General features: G+C 38.7%; 1 protein-coding gene across 2 annotated transcripts; it reads left to right on the forward strand.

Moving 5' to 3' along the window:
• The first annotated feature begins 3,929 nt into the window (after positions 1–3,929).
• PSMA6 (proteasome 20S subunit alpha 6) lies at positions 3,930–24,815 on the forward strand. 2 transcript variants are annotated; one of them, XM_008512953.2, is made up of 7 exons: positions 3,930–4,403; positions 16,718–16,812; positions 17,289–17,370; positions 18,088–18,243; positions 21,238–21,416; positions 22,671–22,765; positions 24,595–24,815. In XM_008512953.2, exons 1-7 carry the CDS (start codon positions 4,328–4,330, stop codon positions 24,650–24,652), a joined length of 741 nt encoding a protein of 246 aa, XP_008511175.1. In that variant the 5' UTR covers positions 3,930–4,327; the 3' UTR covers positions 24,653–24,815. The 2 variants fall into 2 exon arrangements, with proteins under 2 accessions (XP_008511175.1, XP_070484979.1); XM_070628878.1 differs by lacking the exon at positions 3,930–4,403 and adding an exon at positions 4,582–10,683.
• Positions 24,816–25,545: the final 730 nt, after the last annotated feature.

Raw genomic sequence — 25,545 nt, forward strand, 5'->3', positions numbered from 1 at the left:
GTCCTTCTCCTTTACCCATAAATTATAGAACTAGAGTACAGAGAAATCACCCTTTTCCCCTTCCCCAAGACTCGGCCAGAATGACAACTCCTAGGCAGCCAAACACAGCTGCTGGGAGGCAGGAAGAACTGCAGGTCTGAGATTGGTGTGAGAAAGATACAAATAGAGCCAGGTTCTTGCCCTCCCCCAGTCCCTTGAGGAAGGAACCAATTGGTGAAAGTCTGGCTAGGGAGCTGGGCACAGGTCTACCTCCCTTCTACTGTTCACCCAGAGCTGCGACATCCCTAGCTGTCCTGCCACAGTTGACCTTTGAGGCCCCTTTATATCAGGGAATCCTAACTCTTAAGACACTCTGTTACCAGTGTTTATGGCCAACTCACAGGACATTGTGTTTCAACACCTGCTAATAGCACATGGAAATACAGATAAGCTTTATTTTTATATTCCCTGGCTCACTGAAACTGTCTGCAGAGCATCTTAAGCTAAGGGCTAAATTCTCATCGTGCTTTTAAACGCCATGTGATTCAGCATGTCTGCAGTCACTGGGAATCCACGCTGCCACTTTTTACCTTTGCCTTGTGGGTAACCCCTACCTTCCACCTACCTCCACCCCCGGGGGAGAATGTGGGCCTTGCCAAATGGAGGCCCCCAGGAGATTTTCCAAGACTCACGAGATGTCAAGTCATCTCTAAAATTTTTCAAAAAACCAGAAAGTCATTTCAAAATTCTAACTTGGTGGCCCCACAGAGAGGAAGATCAAACTTTCCACACAGGCACAGCAAGTTTGCCCCCATAGGCCTATGTTAAGGCTGCAGGAGTAGTGGTACCCAGACCTTGGTGAAAGCTCCCCAACCCAGGGGGAAGTCCACCTGGGCAAGTAGTTTCGCTGCTGCTAGGCACCCAATGGCACATTTTCAAGAAGTCTGCTTCCAGGGGATTTCCCTTAGCAATGGAATCAACAAGGGGCTTGTCTTTCTGAAAGACTTCCCAGAGGAATTCATTTGCCCAGGTGGAAAAACCTCAAATTGTCATATAAAATCTCCGACCTTTTAGGTTTTTGAGATTGAGATTTCTCATTTATTCACAAATTTCTTCAAATAAAGAAAAGCAATTAAACATAATAGAAAACCCAAATAGTGAGAATGCATATTCCATGAATGATCTGCGTGCTTACTTCATGTGAGGCACTGTTTAGCATTGTGGATACAGCGAGGAGCAAAATAGATGTGGCCCCTGCCCTCAAGGAGCCTGATGTTCTAATTCTACCTTTCAGTTTGGGTTTGTTTTGAAAATGAGGTCCATTCCTTCCAGGAAGTATCCTTAAGAGTATTAAATGTTTATGTCATCCGAAATCCTATGCCTCTTTCAGGGCCCGGCTTAAATGCAACCTCAAGAGGGGATCAGGATTTGTTTGAACGTGTGAAATAATCCCCACGGCCTGCAGTGTGTGATTTTAAACATCCCATCCCTGCATGGCAGTGACTACCCAGAGGTGCTTCACAGCAGTCACGTCTACGTGGGAAGGAAAGGACTGCAGCCATGAAAACATTTCTCAGTTGTTGCCTTTCTTTATACAGTTTTCAGTTGAATTTAACAGGCATTTATGGAGCTTTTATGAGCCAAGCTCCATGCCAGCGGTGGCAGAGGATACAGAGATGAAAAGTACCCAGCCTCTGCCCTGCCAATCTTTGATGAAGCCCAGACACACAACTCTTTCAGTTAAAACATATAATTACCAATATTTACCATCCAGACCTACAAAAATGGCCATTTCATTTGGTTCAGACTAATAAAAGATTCAAATTATATGCACTGGGCATATGGGGGAAAAGAGACAGATTGGTGGATTTCAGCTTCTTAGGAGAGGAGATGGGAATGAGTGGTCCTTACAGAAGGAAGAGGGGTGTGGGGGATTGGAGAGTAATGCTGTGGAGTGTAGCCCTGGAATAGAATTAGAAGGATGAAGTGGAAGAGAAGGCTGAAAAGATAGATACAGGTCAGCTTGTAAAAAACTTGAACACTAAGCTAAAAAGTGAATTTTAATCAGTAGCCCAAAGAAACCTAGAAAGAGAAGCATCCCAATGAGATCTTGCTCAAGAAAAATGATTTCAGGAGTGTGGATCTACAAGAAGAGACCCTACTGTGCCAGACCAGGCAAACTGTAAAAAGAGTCTAAATTCAGAAGTGGCAGTGAGAATGAAAAGCAGACAGTCATCCCATAGGAATAAGCGCCAGGATTCAGTAACTGACCAGAGAGGAAGGCCACGGTAACAGCTACAGCTTAATGAGTGCTCATTATGTGTTAAGTACTTTGTTCAGCACCTCACTTGCCTTCTCTCATTTAATCCTCATAACAGCCTCCATTAAGTGGATCTTACCCAGATTTAACATGTGAGGGAATCCAGATTTATGGAGGTTGCATTAAGTCACATATCTAGTAACTCTCACAAATGGGATTTAAATTCAGGTTTAAATACAAAGGGATGCACTCCTAACCCCTATGCTATACAGGATTCAAGCATTCAACTAATATTTACTGAGCTATTCTAGTGAACAAAAACAAAGCTGCTTGCCCTCATGGAGTTTAGACTGGGGAAGGGGAGACAATAAACAGTGAATAAAATTATGAATTATATAACAGTAAAAAGAGAATAAGAAGGATCAGGATTATATGGGGACAGATTAGGAAGTTTTGAGAAAGGTTTTGTCTCTGAGAACTTGGACAGTGTGGCATAAAGGGCAGGAATTGGCTTGGGAGAGAAGAGATGAGGAATTCTGTTTTAAACACCTTGGGTTTTGTGAAAAATATCCCATTGGCAATTAGGGAAGACTCCGCATTGGAAGAGGGTCCAGCTAGAGGCCTCGGTTTGGGAAATATCAGCACAGATGGGGCTGTTGAGGCTGTGGGACTAAATGAGTTTGCCTTCCTAGCAGCCTTACAGAGAAACTCTATCTATGGCTATTCAGGCAAACTGTAGGAATTCCAGTACACGAGGCTTGCTCAGTGTCTGGGGAAAAAAAAGTATTCAAAAGGTCAGGAGGAGCTGGTTCTGAGGGTAAGGACTCGAACTAGAATCAAGGGACAACTTTTACACTACACTTGGGAATTAGAGCTGGAAAGTACCCTGTGTGCCAGAGATGCCGTTTTGCACAAAATACTTTCTTAATCATGTTTCAGTTTTGGATTTTCTTGTTCAGGTTAACAAGATAGAACTTTAGTTTTAAAAAAAACATTCTTGAGAAATTGGACCTTCCTTAAGAAACTCCTTAAGAGGTTCTTACGAATTTTTTTTTTTTTAATGGAAAGTGAGTTTAGGAGAAAACTAGAGGTAAAGAGGTAACAAGCTCTACTTCATTATTAGTTACAGCAGGCATTAAAGTGCCAGAACCCTTGGTATATCTGGCCTTCCTGGTGCACAAACTATCTTTGGGGGAAGGTGGCAACACTAGCCGAACATGATGTTTTGCATTTTATATTCATTAAACAGGAGTGTGCCTTGAGGTAAAGTCAAAATAGGTACAATTTTACAATTTAAAAAGCCACCTGCTGTTCTCCCGGAGCCACCTGGCCGGCTTGGAGTTAACTCTCACTGGTCCATCCAACAGCAGCCTGCTGTGAGCCCCGTCCCGTCTGTTCTTGTTCATTATCCATGACTGCTACTTAACCTCATGATCCCTCCATTACGCCTATATTTCAACCTCAGTTCCACTTTTAAGACAAAACTCTCAGGGCTACTCTTGCTTGGCCAGAAGAAAATTCTGCTCTTTCCGGTGGCTACCAGAACCCGCTCCGTCCTGTACCTAAAATTAACAACTACAACCCATCTCTCCCCGAGGCAGGAAGGAAAGTGGGTGGGTAAAGAGGAGGTTAGGAAGAACGCCAGCATCCAGACAGGCTGGATATAAAGGTGACAAAACTAACGAGACTTGTTAAATACACGACCTGTTGAGGGTACACTCATGGGCAAATCGCTACTCCGGGCCCCCAGAAAGCTTTTCCGTTCTTGCTACAGTCAGCTCATTCTCCATCCAGATGAAAGCTCTGAACCGCCACAAGCCGAGTTTCACCTGTTATCTAAGTCGCTCAGACGGGAAGCTGGCGCAAGCGCACACCGAAGACCTTCCGTCCGCTCTCCCCTCCCCCCACCAGGGGCGGGGCCTCGGAGCTCTCTGCGGGGGAACTGACGCTGGAGTCGTGAGTCCGGCGCGCAAGAGCGGATGAAGCCGGCCGGTGACCCGGAAGCAGTCGCCGCAACTTCCGGAGGGGTCTGTACGCCTGGTGTGGGAGCTGCGGGGACCAGAAACTGCTTAAAGTAGTGGGTGCACGATGTCCCGAGGTTCCAGCGCTGGGTTTGACCGCCACATTACCATTTTTTCACCCGAGGGTCGGCTTTACCAAGTAGGTGAGTGAACCGGGCCCGCCTTTGAGCCGCTCGGATTGCTCTGTCACGGTACGGCCTGGAGCAGGCAGGCGCGGCCGGAGATTAGTCTGGGGCTGAAGCGTGGCCGGAGCTGGGCCGGGAGAAGGGCCGAGGCCGCGTTGAGCCCCGTGGTGTTCCCACCCCTGTCTGGAGGGGGATCGGGGACTGCAGGCTGAAGGCTCGGCCTTTGCGGTGCGAGCGGCCGCACCGCCTGGACACAATAAGGAGTTAGGGAAGGGACTCCGGCTTCCTGACGCCTCTACACTGGTTACGTTTGGGCCTGAGTGAGCTCAACGTCTGTACTTCTCTAAAGGGTAATTGGTTCCTTAACCTCCCAATTAAAACGTCCCCTCTCCGTTTTTCTTTGTTTGCAGCATGGACTTCCTTGTCCTGTGGTTAGTTCCACACAGGCATTCCGAGCCTACTATGTGCCAGACACTGCGCTGGTCCTAGGGGATGCAAAGATGTCACACCCTCTGTATACTGAAGCTCACAGCTTAAAGGGAGTGACAGATACCTAAACGGATAAGAAGAAAAAGTGCCAAATTACAAGGATCTACAGAGTTTAGGACGTCTTTGGAAAACTGGTAGATAGAATGAGTGGCTGTCAGTTCTAGAGCTGCTCTTGAAACTACCTCTCCCTTTTAGCCTACATCTGTTTGAATGCTCCTGTAGTTTAAAAGCTGGTCCTGAATAGGAGATGAGGAATGGTGAACTGTTTACTGAAGAACAGCTTTAATGGAAATAAACCCTAAGCTAGTTATCGGTTCTTCCTTATCACAGTATATTTTGTTGGGTCGAAATGGTTTCAGGGTCTAAGTTATGACTATAGCCCAGACCCTTAACCTCTTGCTGTAGAGAACTTAGTTTCAGGAGAACCTGATTTACATTTGGTCTGTGACGGTTTCATTTTTTAGTGAGTTTAGCACCTCAGTGCCTTGGCAAGGACAGTAATATCACCTGTACTTGGAAATAATGAGAGAGTTGGCCTGTAAATTGAGGTTCTCTTCACGTGTAAATTTTACAAATACTTAAAGATAACTTGGAATGAAACCAGTTCACTATGTGGCTACTTACTGTATATAATGTAGCAAGAAATAACATCATGTTGGGTAATTCATTAACCCTTTAACTCAGCCCCAATTGAAAAATATGATCAAAGATAGAACAGAGAGATGATAACTGTATCCTCAAGGACGTTTCATTTTTAAAGTTTCACTGCTGAGTTTTAAAGAATTTTTCTATATCGGACTGCTGCGTTGAATGTTCTATTTCATGGTTTTTAATATGTGAACAGCAAAAGTCACTTAGACCTCCCCTTTGCTTTTGTATACTATTTTGTGAAATCCAGCCATAAAGCATAGTCTTTAATTCTCAGATTTGGTGAATAGAAAGGCTGTATATAGTGTCATTTCAATAGTTTAAAAAGCTTTGGAATAGAACATAACTTGTTCAAAACAAGTTTAATATCTAGACAGAATGACTTTAAACTCTGCCTTGTTCAACGACGCACTCCTTCTACTATTCAGGGCACTAATTAGACGTTGGTAGGAAAATGAAAGTGAAAGAGTAGTTAGTAATGAGCAAGCAGTATAGTGAAGAGTTCAGGCCCTGGAGCTACACCTAGATTCAGATCCCTGCTCTGCTCCATACTGGCCGACCTGAGCAAGTGATGTAACTTTAGCCTTAGTTTCTGCTTGCAAAGTTGGGCAGATAATTCCCTTCTTATGTGGTTGTTTTGAGGATTAAATACGGTGATGTATGTGGAGTGCTTAGTACAGTATTGAGTGCTCCGTAAATATTATTAGTTGCCTGTTTGATTCTTTGGCTCATTTGTTTAGTCTGTTAGATTAGTAGTTCTGTAGACATGGAATATTTCCCTTTTTATGGTCCATCCATGCTTGGTTCTATAGTGAAATATATGTATATTGTCATAATACTGTAAGTACCATTTATTAGTTTATAAACTTTAGAATCCACCTAAGACAAAGCGTATAAGAATAATAGAGTAAGAATTGTTAATCTTTTTTAAATTTTTTAGATTTATTCTTATTATTTTTTCTTCTTCTCCCCAAAGCCCCCCAGTACACAGTTGTATATTCTAGTTGTAGGTCATTCTGGTTGTGCTACAAATTGTTAATCTTGACAGTGGAAAAATAATATAACAAAAATGGGGAGATGACAAGGGAAGGAAAGATTAATGGAAAGGTGTGTCTGCTCCTCATCTTCCATAATTGGGGCTCAAAAGATAAATGTCGTCCAACGTTGATAAGTCAAACATTAGAGGTATAAACTTAGTTATAATACTGGCCGTAATTAGAGCACACTGTTGACAGTGTTTGCTCCCAGGGAGTTGGGAGAAAGATTTTTGATTATCGTTTGTACCCTTTGATAACTATTGAAAAATTTTTCTTAACGTGTGTATTCAAGGGGGGTGTGTGTGTGTGTTTTAAGAAAAATTGTAGAGCTATATACAGAACACCTAGCTTTGAAAACTAAGCTCAGGACTTCTCCAAATTTTCAGTGGGCAAACTAAGGCCCAGGTAGGGCAGAATAAGCCTGATTCCTTTCAGGCCTCCCTCTTCTGCTTGCTGATCTTTTGCTGAGCAGTTGCTTGAATTTTCCTGCCCGGTGGATGTGAGCATTGCCCGGTTGCATCTAAGAAGGGAGCATGCAGATAAAAAACAGGAAAGAAGTGGACTGGTGGAGACAAACGGGAGAGGACAGTTTTCTCATCTAGAAGAGGCGTTATATTGAAGCCAGGATTCCTGGGTTGAGTCTTTGCTCCACACTAACGATGAGAGCTTTCTTCATATGTAAAATAGAGATGATAATTCCACCTGCCTTATATGGCCCTAAGGTTTTAATGAGTTGATAGATGTAAAGTACTTAGAACAGTGTCTGTCACATAGTAAGTGCTCAGTGAATGTTTCTGTGAGGGATGCTGTCAGGAAGAAACAAGTGGCTGATTAAAATGGAATCAGGAGTTTCAAAAATAAATGGATGGAGAAGTACTTACTGTTTGCCTCTTTTGCTGTTAAAAAAGAATTCTTGTTTTAAAGTAGCATTTCTCAACCCAGACTTCTCATGCCTTCCTTGAATCTGATTTGAAATTAAATGTGTATATACATACATATATGAATTTGTATGAATACATGTTATAACTGCACAAATAAGTAATGAGATTAAACACTTTGTTTTCAAACCTCATATTCCCCCTCCCACTACACAAGCGCCAAGAGTTCTAATGACACCACCCAGTTGAAGATCACCATGTTAAAGAGTAATATTAGGAAACACTATGAAATGAGACACGTTCTGTTTAGGTTACAAGGTTAGGGAAAGACAGAACGAACAGTTTCTAAAAATCGTAATAACAAAAAGTTTCTAGTCGCACAACATTGAAATTGAATGTAGACATATCTTGCAGAATACCTGCCTTACCCCAGTAGAGCATCTTTTGTTTTTTTAATAACCAGACTTCATAGAATGTACAGATCTCTTAATTAGTTTTTATTTTTCCATCCCATGTTTATATGGAAAAAAATCGTATTTATCTCCCAAAACTCACTACAGCATTTTTAAACAAAATTATGGGTGGGAAAAATCTTGAGTTACATTCCTGTAGTTGGCAGAACCTCAGACTCACCTGTAGATGCTTTTCAAAGCTGGTGAGTGTCCATAAAGGGGATGTGCAGCTCTGCTGTTGGTAGCATCGCACTAAGCAGATCATAATGTGAGCCATTGTCTGGCATTGTGTGCTTGTCCTGAGCATTTTGTCACAGTGCCTTTTATATTTAGCCCCTGTTTTTCCCTAGTATTATACAAATGAGTCCCAGAAAAGTTGGGAAAGCATTGGGGGAAATTGTAGGGAAAGAGACAAAGTGAATAAGAGATTACTGTGGAAAAGAGGTCTCTATACAAAACAACTGTTCATTAACCATTTTGTTTGTAATCAAGGAAGCAGTACATTCTAACCTAATGGTTTGTTGTTAAGTTGAACCATATGAAACTGTTGATGTTCGACCATTTTTTACTGATAAAAATGGTTGTTTCATGTGGTTCAACCTAATACTTATATATAGGTATTTTACTATGTATTAAAGTTACAATTTAAGAAATTAGGGGTTTGGGGTTGAGTGTAATCCATTATAATTTCTCCCACTTCTCTCTCTCTTTTTTTTTTTGAGGAAGATTAGCCCTGAGCTAACTACTGCCAGTCCTCCTCTTTTTGCTGAGGAAGCCTGGCCCCGAGCTAACATCCGTGCCCATCTTCCTCTTCTTTTTTTAATATGTGGGACGCCTACCACAGCATGGCGTGCCGAGTGATGCCATGTCTGCACCTGGGATCTGAACCGGCGAACCCCAGGCCGCGGAGAAGCGGGACGTGTGAATTTAACCTCTGCACCACCGGGCCGACCCCTCCCGTTTAAAATGTGGGAAATGAGCTATCAGTTAGGATTTTTCTGCGTAAACTTGGACATTCAAGGACAGATTATTGAGATTAATGTAATAGTGTTTGCTAGTTTTGTAAGTTTCTGAAATATCCAAAAAACAAAATCTTTAGTGATGGGAAAAAAGCGTTTAATTACTATTTCTGACCTTTGAATTCTGACTTTAAAAAATAAATATGCCTTGTAAATGCTGCCCCATAAGCTATTCTGTTTTTTCTTAATTGGCCTTCATGCTTACCTCTGCTATAAACTGTGATATTACTTTTTACCCTACTAGTGTTTCTTTAGAAGATATTCTTTGGTTACTAAGTTGTCTCTAGATTCTTTATTCTGGCAGTTTGCATTTTTCTGGAAATTATTACAAAATATATATTTTATGGTGGTAGTGTTTATAATGGGGATTCATTTATACAAAATCTTATTGAAAATTAGGGTGCACTATGGTGAGTACTAAAATAACAGTACAAAGAAGGATACTATTGGAAGTGACACTGCCAGGGAGAGCCAGGAAAGATTCCTCAGAGCTGTTGAATTCATCTAGATGGAGACTAGATAAGGAAATTTGAGTCAGTGCACAGGTCAGTCAGTGTGGCTGGAGCATAGACAGTGACAACTAGAAGAGTAGATTGTAGCAAGATTTTGAAGAGATTTGAGCGCCATGGTAGGGATTGGACTTTGTCCCTTGGGTTTTGGACATAGCTGGTGGAAGTCTTTAAGAACCACAAGATTATTAAGATAGCAAGAGAGTTGAGTGTGGAATTAGAATTAGGGTAGAAAGGGACTGGTGGCAGGAAGATCGATTAGGAGAGGTTCGTTCAGTGATCCAGATAAGCCCTAATGAGTGAGCTAAGATACGGAGACACAAGGTGGAGAAGGGGAGACTCTTGAGTTTATTGTATTTTTTAAAATTTTATTATGGGAAATTTCAAAGAAACAAAAGTAGGGAGAATAGTACGATGACCCTCACGTACCCTTCACCCAGCTTCATGAGTTGTCAGCATTTTGTCGACCTTGTTTTCTCTTTATCCCCTTTCCCATGTACTTTCCCCCTCTCTGCTGTTTTAAAGCAAATCCTAGATATAAGAGTGGACATTTCTCTGATGAGAGAGAAGAGCTGAAGAGTCAAGGATGGTACCCAGGTTTGTAGCTTGAAAAGTTGAGTGGTTAGTAATACCATTACTTGAGATAAGGACTGTAAGATAAGAAGCAGATTTGTAGAGAAGAGGAGTTTATTTTCAGACATATCTTTGGGAGAAATAGGCATTTGCAAGTATGAGTTCAGAGCTGAAGATGACAGTTAGTAGTGATTATATAGGATGAAATCATCCAGGGATACGAAGAAATGATAGAATCCTGGGAAATACCCATATTTAAGGAGCTGGCTGAGGAGAAGGAAGCAGTGAAGGAGACTGAGAAGGGAGGTTCAGAGAAGTGGGAGATAATAGTAGGAACGATAAATTCTTAACTAAGAACTTTAAATTAAGTTAAAAATTCACCTCCTCAGTTGCATTAGCCATATTTCAAGTGCTCAGTAGCCACATGTAGCTAATGGCTGTTGTATTGGACAGTGCAAATATCGAACATTGCCATCATCACAGAAGGTTCTCCTGGAGAGCACTAGTCTGTATAGAGAGGGAGAGAGGGGGAGGACTCCTTCAATGAAGCCTGGCAATTCACAGGTGCATCCTCTGTTGAGAAGCATTTTTTGTATGTAAAATATTTTTTATTTCGTAGGACAAAATTTTATTGGAGGGTGGTGACACCTATCTTTTGTGGCTTTTGTCTTCTGCATTATTTAGGCAGACCAGGTGAGTAATGCAAATGACTGAAACAGACTGGGTGAGATAGGACAAGGAGTGGTGGGAACTGTAGAAAACTGCAAAACACTTGCCAGCACTAGATGCTTTTTGCTCTGCAGGACAGTTGCTATGTGGGAATGAGTCAAGTGTTACCAGAATTTTTTTTCCCTAAGAAAAACTAAATCCTGATCTTATTTTATCTGACTTTTAATTAATTAGAATCTTTCTGAAAAACCAACATTCTAAATCAACTTGAGTAAGCTGTATTGGGCCCACGGCCAAACATTTAATATCTACTGGTTGCAAATGTAATTTTAAATTTTCTTGATTCCTACTTTCTTTGACTATTCAATCTGGATGTGGGTGTGGGGTGGAATACACACTTGAAAATTCTAAAATTAGTGATGAAATAGGAAATGCTATGGGAATTCAGAGAAAGGGTTGAAGAGTCCTGTTTGGGACAACGAGAGAAAGTGTCCATGGGAAATGCAAGAGGCTTAGGGGGGAAGGGCAGGCTTTGGCTGGGTGGAGTGAGAGGGCAATCCAGGCAGGACATGAAGAAGCAAAGACATGGGTATGGAAAAGATCAAGCTCTATAAACAAAAATTGTAATGTTGGGAGGAGAATTGGTAAATATTGCAAACTTACTGCCCTCTGTAGCCATAGATGGAATATTTTTTAGGCCAAAATCATGTTCTGGGCAATCAGGTAATAACAGGCAACAAACAATTGAAAATGTGGTATTGAAATTAGGCAAGATCAAAGATAGTGACCCAGATATTTAGAATGATCTGTATAGAAGTGATTGTTCCTAGTATTTCCTTACCTCTATAATATCTATTTATATCTTTTATTCCTGATACTGGTAATTCATATTCTCTTCTTTTCTTGATTAGTTAGGAGTTTGTATTAGTTTCCTGTGGCTGTCATAACAAATTACCACAAACTTGGTGTCGTAAAACAACTGTGAGACTTAGACTCTCACAGTTTTGGAGACCAGAAGTCCAAAATTAGTATCACTGGACCGAAATCAAGGTGTAAGGCAGGGCGGCACTCTCTCTGAAGGCTCTGGGGGAGAATGCGTTCCTTGCGTCTTCTGCTTCTAGAGGCTGCCAGCATTCCTTGGCTAGTGGCTGCAGTCACTCTAATCTTCAAGACCAGCATCTTCAGATCTCTCTCTGCTCCCTCTTCACAGCGCCTTCTCCTCTGTGTGTGTGTAAAATCTCCCTCTGCTTCGCTCTTAGGATAAATGTGATCTTATGTAGGGCCCTCCAGGATAATCCCCCCTCAAGATCTTTAGCATAATCAAATCTGCATAGACCATTTTTGGGGCTATGTAAAGTGATATTCCAGTGATTAGGACATGGATATCAGTATGGGGCCATTTTTTTCAGCATATTAAAGGGTTTATAATTTTGTTGGGGTTTTTGGTTCACAGAATCAATTTTTGACTTTGCTGATGTTCTTTTTGTCTCTCGTTGATTTCTGATCTTCATTATTTCTTTTCTTTTAATAGGGTTTACTTTGCCCTTTTCTAGCTTCTTAAAGTGGAAACTGAAGTTGTTGATTTTTAGACCTTTCCTGATATAAACAATTAAGACTATTATATTAGTTTTCTGTGCTGCGTAAAAATTACTACAAACTTAGCAGCTTAAACTAACTTTTATTATCTCATAGTTTGTATAGGTCAAGAGCAGTCTTGGTACAGTTTAGCTGGGTCGTGTGCTTAGGATCTCACAATGCTGTAATCATGGTGTTGTCCAGGCTCCATTCTCATCCAGGGGCTCAAGTGGAGAAGAATCTGTTTCCCAGCTTACTGAGGTTGTTGGCAGAATGCATTTCCTTGCAGTGTAGGGCTGAGGGCCCCAGCTACTTGGTGGCTGTTCATAGGGGTTACCTGTGGTTCTTTACCATCTAGCCATTTATCAAGCCAGCAAGAAGAATCTCTAGAGTGAGTCTACTAGCAAGACAAAGTCTCATATAATGTTAGGTAATCAGGAGAGTGACATCCCATCACCCTCACCATATTCAGTTTGTTAGGAGCAAATCACAGGTCCTGCCTACACTCAAGGAGAAGGGGTTGCACAAAGTCTGAACACCGGAGGCAGGGATTGTAGAGGGGAGGCCACCTTAGGGTTTTTCCATCATGGCAATAAAATTCCTTCTGAACACAGTTTTAGCTACATCCTACAAATTTTTATATATTTTTGTTACCATTCAGTTTAAAATATTTTCAAATTTCTCTCATGGTTACTCCTTTGACTCATAGATTATTTGGAAGTATGTTTTTAAATTTTCAAATATTTAGGGATTTCAGTACTTTAAAATTTACTGTGACTTGTTTTATGGCTTAGCATATGATCTGTCTTGGCAGATGTACCATGTGCATTTATATTATACCATTATACTGTGTGCATTTTTCAGTTGCTGCCAATAGTATTCTACAAATATTAACTAGATCAAGTTGGTTGATAGTGTGGTTCATATCATATATGTCTGTTTTTTTCATGTGTATCTATTTCTAGTAGTTGCTGGGTGTCAGTGTTAAATCTTCAACTGAGTGGGATTGGTCATTTCTCTTTAATTTTGTCAACTTACCTTTCATGTATTTTGAAGTACTCTTATAAGGTGCATATATGTTTATGGTTATGTCTTTTTATGAATTCTTCTACCATTTTGAAATGTCCCTCTTTATCTCTGGTAATACTTTTTGTCTTGAAGTCTACTTTGTCTGATATTGATATAGTCCCTCCAACTTTCTGATGCTTACTACTTATATGATCAAGTTTTTTTTCGTTCACTTAAAGTGTCTCTGGTAGACAGCAAATATTTGAGTCTTGCTTTTTTATCCATTCCGACAATTTCTGCTTTTTATTGGGGTATTTTGTCGATTATCATTTAGTGCAGTTGTTGTCATGGTTAGATTTAAGTTTACCGTTTTATTATTTCTGTTTCTCTCTGTTTTGTTTGTTTGCTTGTTCGTTCCTCTATACCTCCTTTCTTGCCTTCTTTTGGATTATTTGAATAGTTTTTAGAATTTCATTTTAATCTATTAGCTTTTTGGCTATATCTTTGCAAATTTTTTTTAGTGGTTGCTCTAAGGATTGTAATATACAAGCTTAACTTCTCCTAGTCTTGTTAGAGTTAATATTTACCACTTCACATAAAAGTACAAATCCCAAAACCTTGTAAGTTCATTTACTCCCTTTCCTTTTTATAAGTAATATATCTACATATTTTATAAACGCCACAGATGTTATAATTTTTGTTATGTATTTTTAAAGAATTAAAGAGAACAAAATAATCTTTACTATTTACCCAGATATTCAGCATTTTTGATGTTCCTCATTTCTAAAGATCAGAGTTTTTGTTTAGTATCATTTTTCGTTAGCCCAAAGAACTTTAGCATTTCTTGTTGCAGTTCTGAAATTGTCTTTATTTGACCTTCGTTCTTGAAGGATGTTTGTGTTGGATGTAGAATTCTGAATTGATGGTTTTCTTTCCACAGTTTAAGGATGTTCCACTATCTTCAGGTAAAGTCTGTGAAATTCAAATCGTTGTTCTCTTATGTGTAATCTGTTCTTTTTCTCTGTTTTCCGAATTTTCCCTACTTTTGGTTTTCAGGAAATTGACTGTAATGAGCCTAGGTGTGGTTTTCTTTGTATTTATCCTGCTTGGAGTTTGCTGGATCTTTAGTGCGAAATTTTATTTCTTTTTCCGTATTTGGAACATTTTTAGCTATTATTTCTTCAGATTTTTCTTTGCTTCACTCTTTCCTCTCCATATAGGACTCCAGTTACATGTGCATTATACCTTTTGATGTTGACCCACAGATTCATTGTCTTTTTTAATCTGTTGTCTCTCTCTTCTTAAGAGTAGATAATTTGTATATTCACTCTTTTACATATTCACTTATTTGCTTATTCACTCTTTCCTTTATCACCTCCAGTCTGCAGTTAAGTCCATTTGATGAATTTTTCTTAATTTCAAGTATTGTGTTTTTTCAATCCTGCACTTTCTATTTGTTTTTTTTGTATTTTATCTGCAGAGATTTCCAATCTTACTTCATTTTGAGAATATTTCCCATTGTGTCATTGAGCATAGTTTTAATAAGTTTGCCTGCTAATACATCTGGGTCATCTCAGGGTTGGTCTCTTGCAAATGGATCACATTTTCCTCTTTTTGGTTTGGTTTGGTTTTTTTAGTTTGTTTTGGTTTGTTTTCTTTTTTGGTAAGGTAGGTAATGCTGGATTGTATCCTGGACATTTGTGAATATTAGGTTGTGAAGACTGGATTCTGTCATAGTCCTCCAGATAGTGTTGGTTTGTTCTGGCAGGCAGTTAATTTGGGTGGCAGCTCGAATCTCACTTTAATTCTTTTATCCTTAGCTTGGCTGCTTGTAGTCCATCTTGTGCGTGTGTGGTTATGGAATCAGCCAGAGCTTTGGGCAACATTTATATGTAGAAGTTGCAGCTCTCCCTCTCTGGCTTTCTCCTTTCTCTAGCTCACTTTCCAGCAGCTGTGTTTATCCCCAGACTATCCTCGAGTTCTTCAGGCCGAAAGGACTGAGTTTTCTGTTGATGTTTAGCCCTGACTGAGGCCCACATTCAGGCTATAAGCCATGAAAAAGGGAAACGCACCCCATGCCATTGTCTGCTTCCAAACATTGACTCCCATTCTAAAATACAGCTATTTGGGGCCACTTTCTGGTGTCTTCAGGTAGTTATTGTTTTGTCTATAGTTTATAATTTTTTTATCTGTGGAGGGTTGATTTGGTAGAAACTTTATTGGCCATATTAAAAACCGAACTGAGAAGCATTTTGAAATGTTAGTTTTAGAAGTTATTTGTGATGTAATGAGATTGTAAAAATAATCTATTATAATTGGCCAGTTAAATCTAAGCTAGATTTGAGCATTTCCTTAAAGCTGATTTTTCTAGAGTCCTTTTACTTTTTACTCTTTTGTTGTCTCTTCAATATCTAGCCATTTAGAAATATTTGATAAAGAATTTTTATTACAACTCCTGTGAAAGGAGATTCTTTGGTGTAATAGGTAGTATCTTCCTCAGCTGGTCCTCGTCACTAGTGGCCTTTTGAACATATGAGACCAGGCCTCAAACCCAGTGCTCAGAGTAATACTTGACAGAATTTTGAAAGCATCCATGTGTCAAAATGTCGATAATGATTGAAGTTATGAGTAATTTTTTTCTCTTATGTTATTCTCTGTATTTTCTCTATTTTCTACAATGAACATATATTAATTTCTTTTGCTATTTTCCTAATTACAAAATGTGTTTATATTTAATTTAAATATTACAGAAATACATAACAAGGAAAGAGGTCATCTCATCTGTGATTCTGCTCTCCAAAGGCAGTCAGTATCAACCAAACTATGTGGTGCCAAAGTAGTTTGTTTTTCTGCCGCCACTTTGATCCAGCTGTTTGAACCTGGGCAATGGTTTGAGAGCAGCTAGAAGTGCACAGGCTGAAGCTCATTACAGACAAACTAAAGAGTCCTATGTTGTAGATAATGTGAAAATTGCAAAAACATGATCCAGAAAAATTAAACTTGGTTGGGAGGGGGGAGAAAGCAAAATTAAAGAAGTTAAAGCTGTATATGGTCAAATTAGTTATTGACCAAAAGTTAACAGAAATAGTAAATCTTGAGAAAATTTATAGCGACTTAGTTTGACCCAGGAAAACCAGACATGGTAGAAATAATGGCCACAAAACAAACAAACTTTTAAAATGGTAACACACAATTGATAAAGATTTGATGTAAAAATTAAATCTTTATTGGAAATTTGATACTTGAGCCTGATGAAAATGGTTTTAGTAAAATTAAAATGGAAAAAAATGGAGTTGGTTTAGCCATGACTTATTATTATCATTATTATTATTTTGACTTTGCACATCTTCAATGGCATTCCATGTTAGTTCAAATAGATCGGTCTCATTCTTTGTAATGACTGCTTGTTATTCTCCTGTATGAATCTATGATAATTTATCCTACCTTTTAAGAAAAAAACTATTCTGTTTTCCAGAATATGCTTTTAAGGCTATTAACCAGGGTGGCCTTACATCAGTAGCTGTCAGAGGGAAAGACTGTGCAGTAATTGTCACACAGAAGAAAGTACCTGTAAGTAATACTGCCCAGATAGCCACTTGGTACAGAATATAATCAAGAACTTTTCACAAGTTTGTAGGAAGGTATATTATTACCTATATACGTTAACATTATTCTGGCTTTGACTCTGCTTTCCTGTCTGTCATTTAAGAAGTATTTATTGAGCAGCGATGGACAGTTTAGCTGAGTAGGTAGAATTAACATGTTAATTTTGTGGTACGATTATAAGCACAATGGAATTTCCAGGTCTTTTGTCTTCAGGGACCTTGAAACACACTTTGGTGAGCTATAATTCTTGCCCACAGGAAACATATCATCTAAAAAACAAGAAAACAGATCCCCTTCCCTGTTTGTAATTGGCTTTGACTGCAAAATGAACAGAAGACATTCATTATATGATTTATTGTTATAATTCTGTAGTATTTTTTTATCACTACACAGAGATGTGTGATTTTTTTTTTGTGATCTTAATTTACTTTTTTCATTAGGACAAATTATTGGATTCCAGCACAGTGACTCACTTATTCAAGATAACCGAAAACATTGGCTGTGTGATGACAGGAATGACAGGTAATTGGCTCAGTGTCTACTTAGATTTGTTATTTTCTTCGAATTATTTTTTAGTTATATTATTTTAGAATGCTGCCTTTAGTGCCTAGATTTCAGGCGCTATGAGTAGATTTGCTCTCTTCCAGGACTAGTGTCACTGTCTTCCGAGTATTGTGAGCATTCCTGAAATCATAAGTGTAATAGATCTCTGTGCTCCTGTCAGGGAGACTGGGCTGAGGCCCCTCTCACAGACGATTTATTTCAGATACAGTTAATAGTTTAAGGGAACGTAAGTCAGTATATCTCAAACCTGGTAATAATGACACTGGTTTATAAGTAGGTGAGAATTGTAAAAATTACTCTGGGTTTCTATTTTCTGAAATCAAGGGAACATTCAAGCCTACAAAATAAAGGGTAAGAGAAACATCATTCTCTCTCCTTAAAACTTTTTCTTTCAGGAGTTTATTAGATACCTGTAGAAACTATTTTGACAGCTGATGAAGGGCTCATCATGAGAGGGCAGTGCTGCAGATAAAACTCCATCTCTTAACGGTTTCCTTTTTGTCATGTCCTTTTGCTGAGTCATTTGATATTCATTGGTGGGGAACAAAGCCATAGTGGACCACTTCTGCTTTCCTTTAGTCATAATGGAGAGAGATATATACTGGGAAAATTCTCTGGCTCTGAGGTTCGTTCTTTCCTTCTAAAGAAGTAAACCTTTGTTTTCTATGGTTTCAGCTGACAGCAGATCCCAGGTACAGAGGGCACGCTATGAGGCAGCTAATTGGAAGTACAAGTATGGCTATGAGATTCCTGTGGACATGCTGTGTAAAAGAATTGCTGATATTTCTCAGGTCTACACACAAAATGCTGAAATGAGACCTCTTGGTTGTTGTAAGTATGCTAAAATGTCTCCCAAATGATGAATTGTAGTTTTTCAAGGAAAGTTATTTCAGTAACACTTGGGTTCTGAACATGTGGTTTGGAAATTATATAAGATGAGAACGTCTTTATAATAAATGAGCAATGAAGGATAGGTTTCACAACAATATTTTAGGTATTATCTTTAAGCTTTAGATGCTATTAGACTTTTTATCAAAATATTTCTATTTAGGGGCTGGCCCAGTGGCACAGCGGTTAAGTTCATGCGCTCCACTTCGGCGCTTTGTTTGCAGGTTCAGATCCGTGGCGTGGACCTACACACCACTCATCAAGCCCTGCTGTGGTGGTGTCCCACATACAGAATTGAGGAAGATTGGCATAGATACTAGCTCAGGAACAATCTTCCTCAAGCAAAAAGAGGAGGATTGGCAACAGATGTTAGCCCAGGGCCAGTCTTCTTCACAAGAAAAAAAAATTCTGTTTAGGATGTGTTGTTTGAAAGATCCAAGTCACTGTAATATTAGGCTTTTGTAATGGGAGTTCTACCACAATTCTAGATTACTGGTTTGATGATAATGTCTAAACTAGGCATCTTAACAATGTAGCTGTTTCTTTTGACCACCCTACAGAATGAGGCTCGCACACATATTCCTGTGATTCATATTTTTAGAATAAAAAAAATTTTTTTAACAAGTAAAATTTTTTGGGAAAGGGATAAAATTTACTGATTTTAGATTTAATGTAAATAAATTAGCCTGAAAAACTCAACACACGTTTATTTCTGACGTTGTGTCATTCATTCATGAGAATTAAGGCAGTCAGTGTAATGGTTTCCCTTTTTGGCATCTGAGCCTAATTTTCTCCTCTCACTTAAAAAGTCTCCCTTGATTTCTTTAGTAGTGCTCTCTTCTCCTCCTCACTTTCCTTAGCGCATCCTCTTCTGCTGGTCCCTTAAATGTTGTTGCTCACCAGGTTTCTCTCCTTGGTCTTTCTCTCCCTCTTTTGTTCTGTCTGTGTGGTCTCACCCACTTGCATGGCTTCATTTCCTACCTGTATGCCAATCACTCCCACATTAGCCTTAGCCCAAGCCCTCCCTCCACATCCACAGATACTTCAAATTTGAAGTCATTCTGTTTTCCTACTTTCATCCTCAACTTCTCTTTCCTACCCCGACCCCACCTTCCCTGGTCATCTGATCAGTCAGCATGCCTTACCTCAGAATATCTGTTCCTTGTCCATCTCCTCTGTTACTTCTTCATTGTCTCTTGCCTTTGTCACCTAATTTATCTGTCCTCTCCCTTCTCACTCTTTCCTAGTCTGTCTTCCATATTGCTGCGTGAGTTATCATTCTAAAATCCAATTGTGATTGTTGCTCTCGGAAAAACTGATTCCTCATTGGCTGTGGTGTAAATTCCGAACTCCTTCATATCATGTGCAGGGCCGCTTAAGTTTAATCCTAAGTAGCCTCTTTCTTGTACTGCTTTCTTTCCTCCCTCACTGAAGTCCCTGTAGTGCATGGGTCTTTTTGTCATCCCTGGTGAACCCCGACCTTTGATGTGTCTGTGCCTCTGCACGTGTGGTTCCTGTTGCCTTGATTGCCCTTCATGTCCTTATACCTATTAGACCCTGCTCATCTTGCAAGACCCTGGAGTAAAGTGTTTCTTGTCTCTCCATGGGCAGTAAGTGGATATCTCTTTTGTGTTGCCCTTGTACTTTGATTTGATTTGATATATACTTTGTATATATCAAATATAAAATGTAAAAAAAATTACAGGGTGACGTAATATTCGAATAAAGCACATATCTGATCACTTATCAAATGTTTGTCCATAAAATAAGGTTGAAAATTCCTTATTAGTAGACTCTATAAAACATCTATAAATGTGCACACATTTATTGGTTAATACTGAATATTCTAATAGGCCATTATATAAAAGAAGTTCAAATCTATAATATAAGAAAGCAAGAGTTAAAACCATTCTTTAAATACTTTGTTACCTGCTCTGCTGAGTAGAAAGAAATTTGGTGGTGGTGCTTATTTTAATTGCATATCATTATAATAACGTGATTAGATTTGTAATAGCAAAGTTCTATGTAAAAATTTAGAATTTGGTTTATACTGACTACCAGTAGTAACAAAGATGGGCAGTGTAAAGGTGGGCAGGTAGCTCCTAAGTGTATTTCTCTTTGCACCAGCATTCCCCAGGTGCGTGCATTCTGTATACTTTTAGTTCCCTGGAACCTTAATAGGTAGTTCTTAAATTTAAAAAAGGGAAAAGTATTCCTTGGACAAATAAATTTAAGAACTACTGGGGCCAGACTGGTGGCGCAGTGGTTAAGTGCTCACATTCCACTTCCCGGTGGCCCGGGGTTCACCACTTTGGATCCCGGGTACGGACATGGCACCGCTTGGCAAGCCATGTGTGGTAGGCGTCCCACATAGAAAGTAGAGGAAGATGGGCACGGATGTGAGCTCAGGGCCAGTCTTCCTCAGCAAAAAGTGGAGGATTCGCAGCAGATGTTAGCTCAGGGCTGCTCTCTCCCCCACCCCCCAAAAGAAGAGAACTACTGAGTTAAAGTAGGTCAACCTACAGCAGAGAATTTTAGAACATTTAATATGCTATTGTTACTATCTTCTCTAAATAAAAGAGCTGTATGAAAAGTACATTTTCCAAATTTATTTAACCAGCTAATGTCTTGAGACATTAGCGTTCAAACGAACATGCTTTGGGTAATAGCAGGGATTTGAAAATTGTTTGTAAATTACATCTGAAGATTCAAACTTTTTAAAAATTTGTGATAAAATCTTTTGTGAAATAGAAACTTCTTTTTTACTTAATTATCTGTGGGGGTAACCTTTATTTTATCAGTTTTCTCAAAGCAAAACACATATCCTAAAATAAATGGCCAGAGTAATAATTAAGAACAGCTATGTGACAATACCAAGGAAGAAGAAATTTTGTTGTATAAAGGTATGAGATATTTAATGAGGGTCTTTCTTTTTAGGTATGATTTTAATTGGTATAGATGAAGAACAAGGCCCTCAGGTGTACAAGTGTGATCCTGCAGGTTACTATTGTGGGTTTAAAGCCACTGCAGCAGGAGTTAAACAAACCGAGTCAACCAGCTTCCTTGAAAAAAAAGTGAAGAAGAAATTTGATTGGACATTTGAACAAACAGTGGAAGTAAGTTAGCCAAAAGGAGCTGACTTTTTTTTATGCTGTATAGAATAGAGAGGATCATTGCGTAATTGACAAGCTACACAGGCTATTCCCGGGTTATATCATGAGATCCAAGTTTGTCAGCTTAATGGTAAAATTGGTGTCATTCAGCTGACATGGAAACCATGAGGCTTTTCTTCACCTAATTCCCTGTCTCACTTCATAATGTATTTGAAATTGCTTTCAACAAACCACATATAAAATGGGAAAACATAACTAAGAATAGGAATCAAGCCAGGCCCAAAGACCTGCATGGTTGTGACTCAAAGAGGCTTAAGCTTCCTGGTAGCAAAAGTGAAAAAGTTGAGTCAGTAGTGTTGCTCTTATGGTCCTAAAGGAGAAATGGCCACACACCAAATTCTCAGGGAAGCAAACATCTTCCTACTAAAAGGATAAACTCACAGGATGACTTGGCAAAGAAATTATCTGGGATGCAAAAGTAGAGCTAGCTTTATTCAGGGTTCTTGGGATTATTCATTATGGTTTGGAAGTTTTAAATTGACAGGACAAGCAAAAATTCTTATACAAATATTTAGTATGCTTAGACCAGAGAAGCCTCTTACTTACTGCCAATAAGTTAAAAACAAAAGTTTTAGTAGATTTTGGAAATGAGAGTCTGGGATACAACCATTCTAAAGACTAACGTGATTCTGATAAATGATAAAGGAAAAATTACCATCTAATACTTTGATGTTTGATTGGCAGTATTATTTATATTACCAGGAGATACAAAGCTAGGTCTTATCTGGGAGGTACTATACCCTGTTTAAATGTTTCATAAAGGTTTTTTTTAAAATTGCAGTTCATAATTACATAAGTAATCACATCAGATACAAACCCACTTAGAACATTCTTAAATTATCATTACTGTCAATTCATTGAAGACTGTATCATTTATCTTTATCCTCTCCCCATCTAACCCTAAGTGCTAAGCATAGTGCCTGGCATGTAATGGTCATCAAACAGACAGACTGTTTTCTGTAAACCATCCTGTTTTGTTCGATGGACCCTTTTAATTTATGGCTCAACTTGGTATAAACAAGTTTGTCTTGGCAGGTCACATATTAAATAGTCTGTTAGTAACGTGTGGCTATAGAACTGCATCACTGAAACCTGGAGCAGAAACAGCTTGTGGTTGACTCATGTTTGTATAAGCTTGGAATGAGAAAATCTTGGAATCTGAAAAAAACTATATTTTAATGTTGATACTTTTTTCAGACTGCGATTACATGCCTGTCTACTGTTCTATCAATTGATTTCAAACCTTCAGAAATAGAAGTTGGAGTAGTTACAGTTGAAAATCCTAAATTCAGGTGAGTTATATCATTGGCCAGGTTCTTAAAGAAGTTTGCCAAGTGATGAATTCCAGCCTAAAAAGGTGGAGGTGTGTGGGACCATTTGTCCTATAACTTGGGGAAAAAACTTTTTTTTGAACTACAATTACAGTTTTTTTGTTCAGCACCTGAGAGATCGGTTTTAAAACTTATTGGATGTCTAAGACAGGCATAACTGCTTTTCTTCTCATTTCAGAATGATTTTATATCTAATACCAGAGGTGATATAAAATAACCTCCTTTATGTAAGGAGTAAAGTAAGCGTAAGTGTTTTCTTTTTTTGGCTTCAGGCCGATAGAAATTCAACTCCCAAAGTGGTAGTTTTCAAGTTTTTCGGGTGGAGCTTTGATTATTTCATGGTTTTTTAATGGGAGCTTTGAAGAGCAATATGAAGTACTGATATACATCAGACCCTATCTAGAGATCTTTGGAAAACCCAAATTTTGAATACAGCTAATTGAATTGCAGATGCTGGATGCTTGTCTGTTCTTACTCAGTAACTAACTCCCACAGATCAACCTTATGGCTTCCGTGAGTCAAATCTGCACTGGGTGCTTAACATTTATCAGCCACTTAATCCTCCCAGCAACCCTATGAGGTGGTTTACTTACCATGAACCTGGATGCTCTTGTAAATAGTGAAAAATACTTCAGCTAATCCACAGATGCAAGGAACTGCTGGAAAACATGTTAACTGTCATGCGTGTCTACCCTTAGGTCACAATTACAGGACACACGGTCATCCCATGGTTAGGGATGGAAAAAAAGGTGGTAAACTAAGCTTAACCAGGCCTTGAACAGTTTTTTATTAGTATGCTCTTTTTTCTAATTTGTTCTTTTTGTTGCCTGCAGGTAAGTGATAGAAAAATAAAAAGTTTAGCAAAAATTCATGGAGTTAAAAAAAAAAAATTGAATCTACTAGATAGATTCCACTGGTTGTTTTTTTTTTTTTTTCCAGTAGGAAAAGGTGGTTTTTTTTTTTTCCAAAGCAGTAAAATTCCAGCAGGAGCAATTTATAAATCTCTCTAAAGACCTACAATTAGTTCTTGTTTTCTTTTCTATTCTGAGACTCTCCTATAACCTTTAAATTTTTTATTTTCATCTATTAGTTAAATAAATAAGAAACCAAAGATCTTGTATCTTTTTATGTCTTCAAAAAGCCCTTGTGTCATTTATGAGTTCTGTGATAGTAAATATACTTAAATAATAACTAGAATATATAACATAAGCATTCAACAACTATACAAACTGCTTACATTGCCTCAGTTTGCACTAAAAAGTGTCACTGACAAATTTCGCTTTTTAGAAGTCCAGCAGTAATAGGTCACATTAAAGGTTGCCAAGCAATTTATTTCTTTGGGGCAAACATCATTTAGAAAATATCATATGTCCAACATGGACTGCCTTCTTCCCTCTCAGATTTGAGTTATACTAGGTATAAAAGCATTTTGACATAAGAGCTAAAATAGAATACATTGTATATAATTTAAATGTTTTCTATCATAGCTGCAACTAAAATAGTGTTCAAAAGACTTAATTCGGGATCTGATGTCAGAAGGAAACATTTTTGTGTATAGGTGAAGTTGATATGATGTCTAGGAATTCCTTCAAAATAATCTGAAGGGATGAGTGGTGGGTATATAGATTTTGAAAAAATTAGCTATAAATTGATAATTGTTGAAGTTGGGTGATAAATATACACAGGAGTTTATTGCTATCTATTCTGCTTTTGTGTGTGTTTCGAATCTTGCAAAATAAAGAGTTTTCAAAAAGTAAATAGTTGTGGGGGTTTTTCCCTTTGCCTTCCAGGATTCTCACAGAAGCAGAGATTGACGCTCACCTTGTTGCTCTAGCAGAGAGAGACTAAACATTGTAGTTAGTTTACCAAATCCATGATGCCACTGGCCTGTGTGTTTGGTAACAACAGACCAACATTTTGGAGGCCCCTGGATTGAAAAAGGAACCTCTCCCACTCCTGCTGCCACTGAAGTCGTTAGGACTCTATAAATAAAAACAGTGCTTTTGGAAAATAATCGCATCCTGTCTTCTTTACCTCCAGTTTTAAGTGTTAAGCCTTTAGTACGTGCAGACTGTTAAATATTCACCATCTTCACCTTGTAGCAAGCTTTATTGTTGACAGAGATCCAGGTTTCTTTGGTTTAAGCAACGCAATAGCCAGAGATTTAAACTATAGTTACATGTCATAATTAATAAATAGCAAACTAAAAATCTGGATTCAAAACTTGGCTCTGGCTGTAAGTTGGCGTGTGAGGCAAGGCCTTTTTTTTTATAATTCTTCATTCATTCAAATGAGATATTCCTGAACCTCGACTCCGACTTCCATTGGAGATTTTAACTACAGTAAAAAATTAGCATTATTGGCAAAAATAACCAAAACAAAAAGTAACAAATGTTGGAGAGGTTGTGGAGAAAAAGGAACCCTCAGACACTGCTGGTGGGAATGCAAACTGGTGCTGCCACTATGGAAAACAGTATGGAGATTTCTCAAAAAATTAAAAATGAAATAGCATATGACCCAACCATCCCACTACTGGGTATCTATCCAAAGAGCTTGAAATAAGCAATTCCAAAAGTCCCATGCGCCCCTATGTTCATTGCAGCATTATTTACAATAGCCAAGACATGGAAGCAACCTAAGTGCCCATCAACTGATGATTGGATAAAGAAGATATGGTATATATACAATGAAATACTACTCAGCCATAAAAAAGGATAAAATCATTCCATTCACAACAACAT

The sequence above is a fragment of the Equus przewalskii genome, chromosome 1, assembly GCF_037783145.1.
Source record: "Equus przewalskii isolate Varuska chromosome 1, EquPr2, whole genome shotgun sequence".
NCBI classification, from domain to species: domain Eukaryota; kingdom Metazoa; phylum Chordata; class Mammalia; order Perissodactyla; family Equidae; genus Equus; species Equus przewalskii.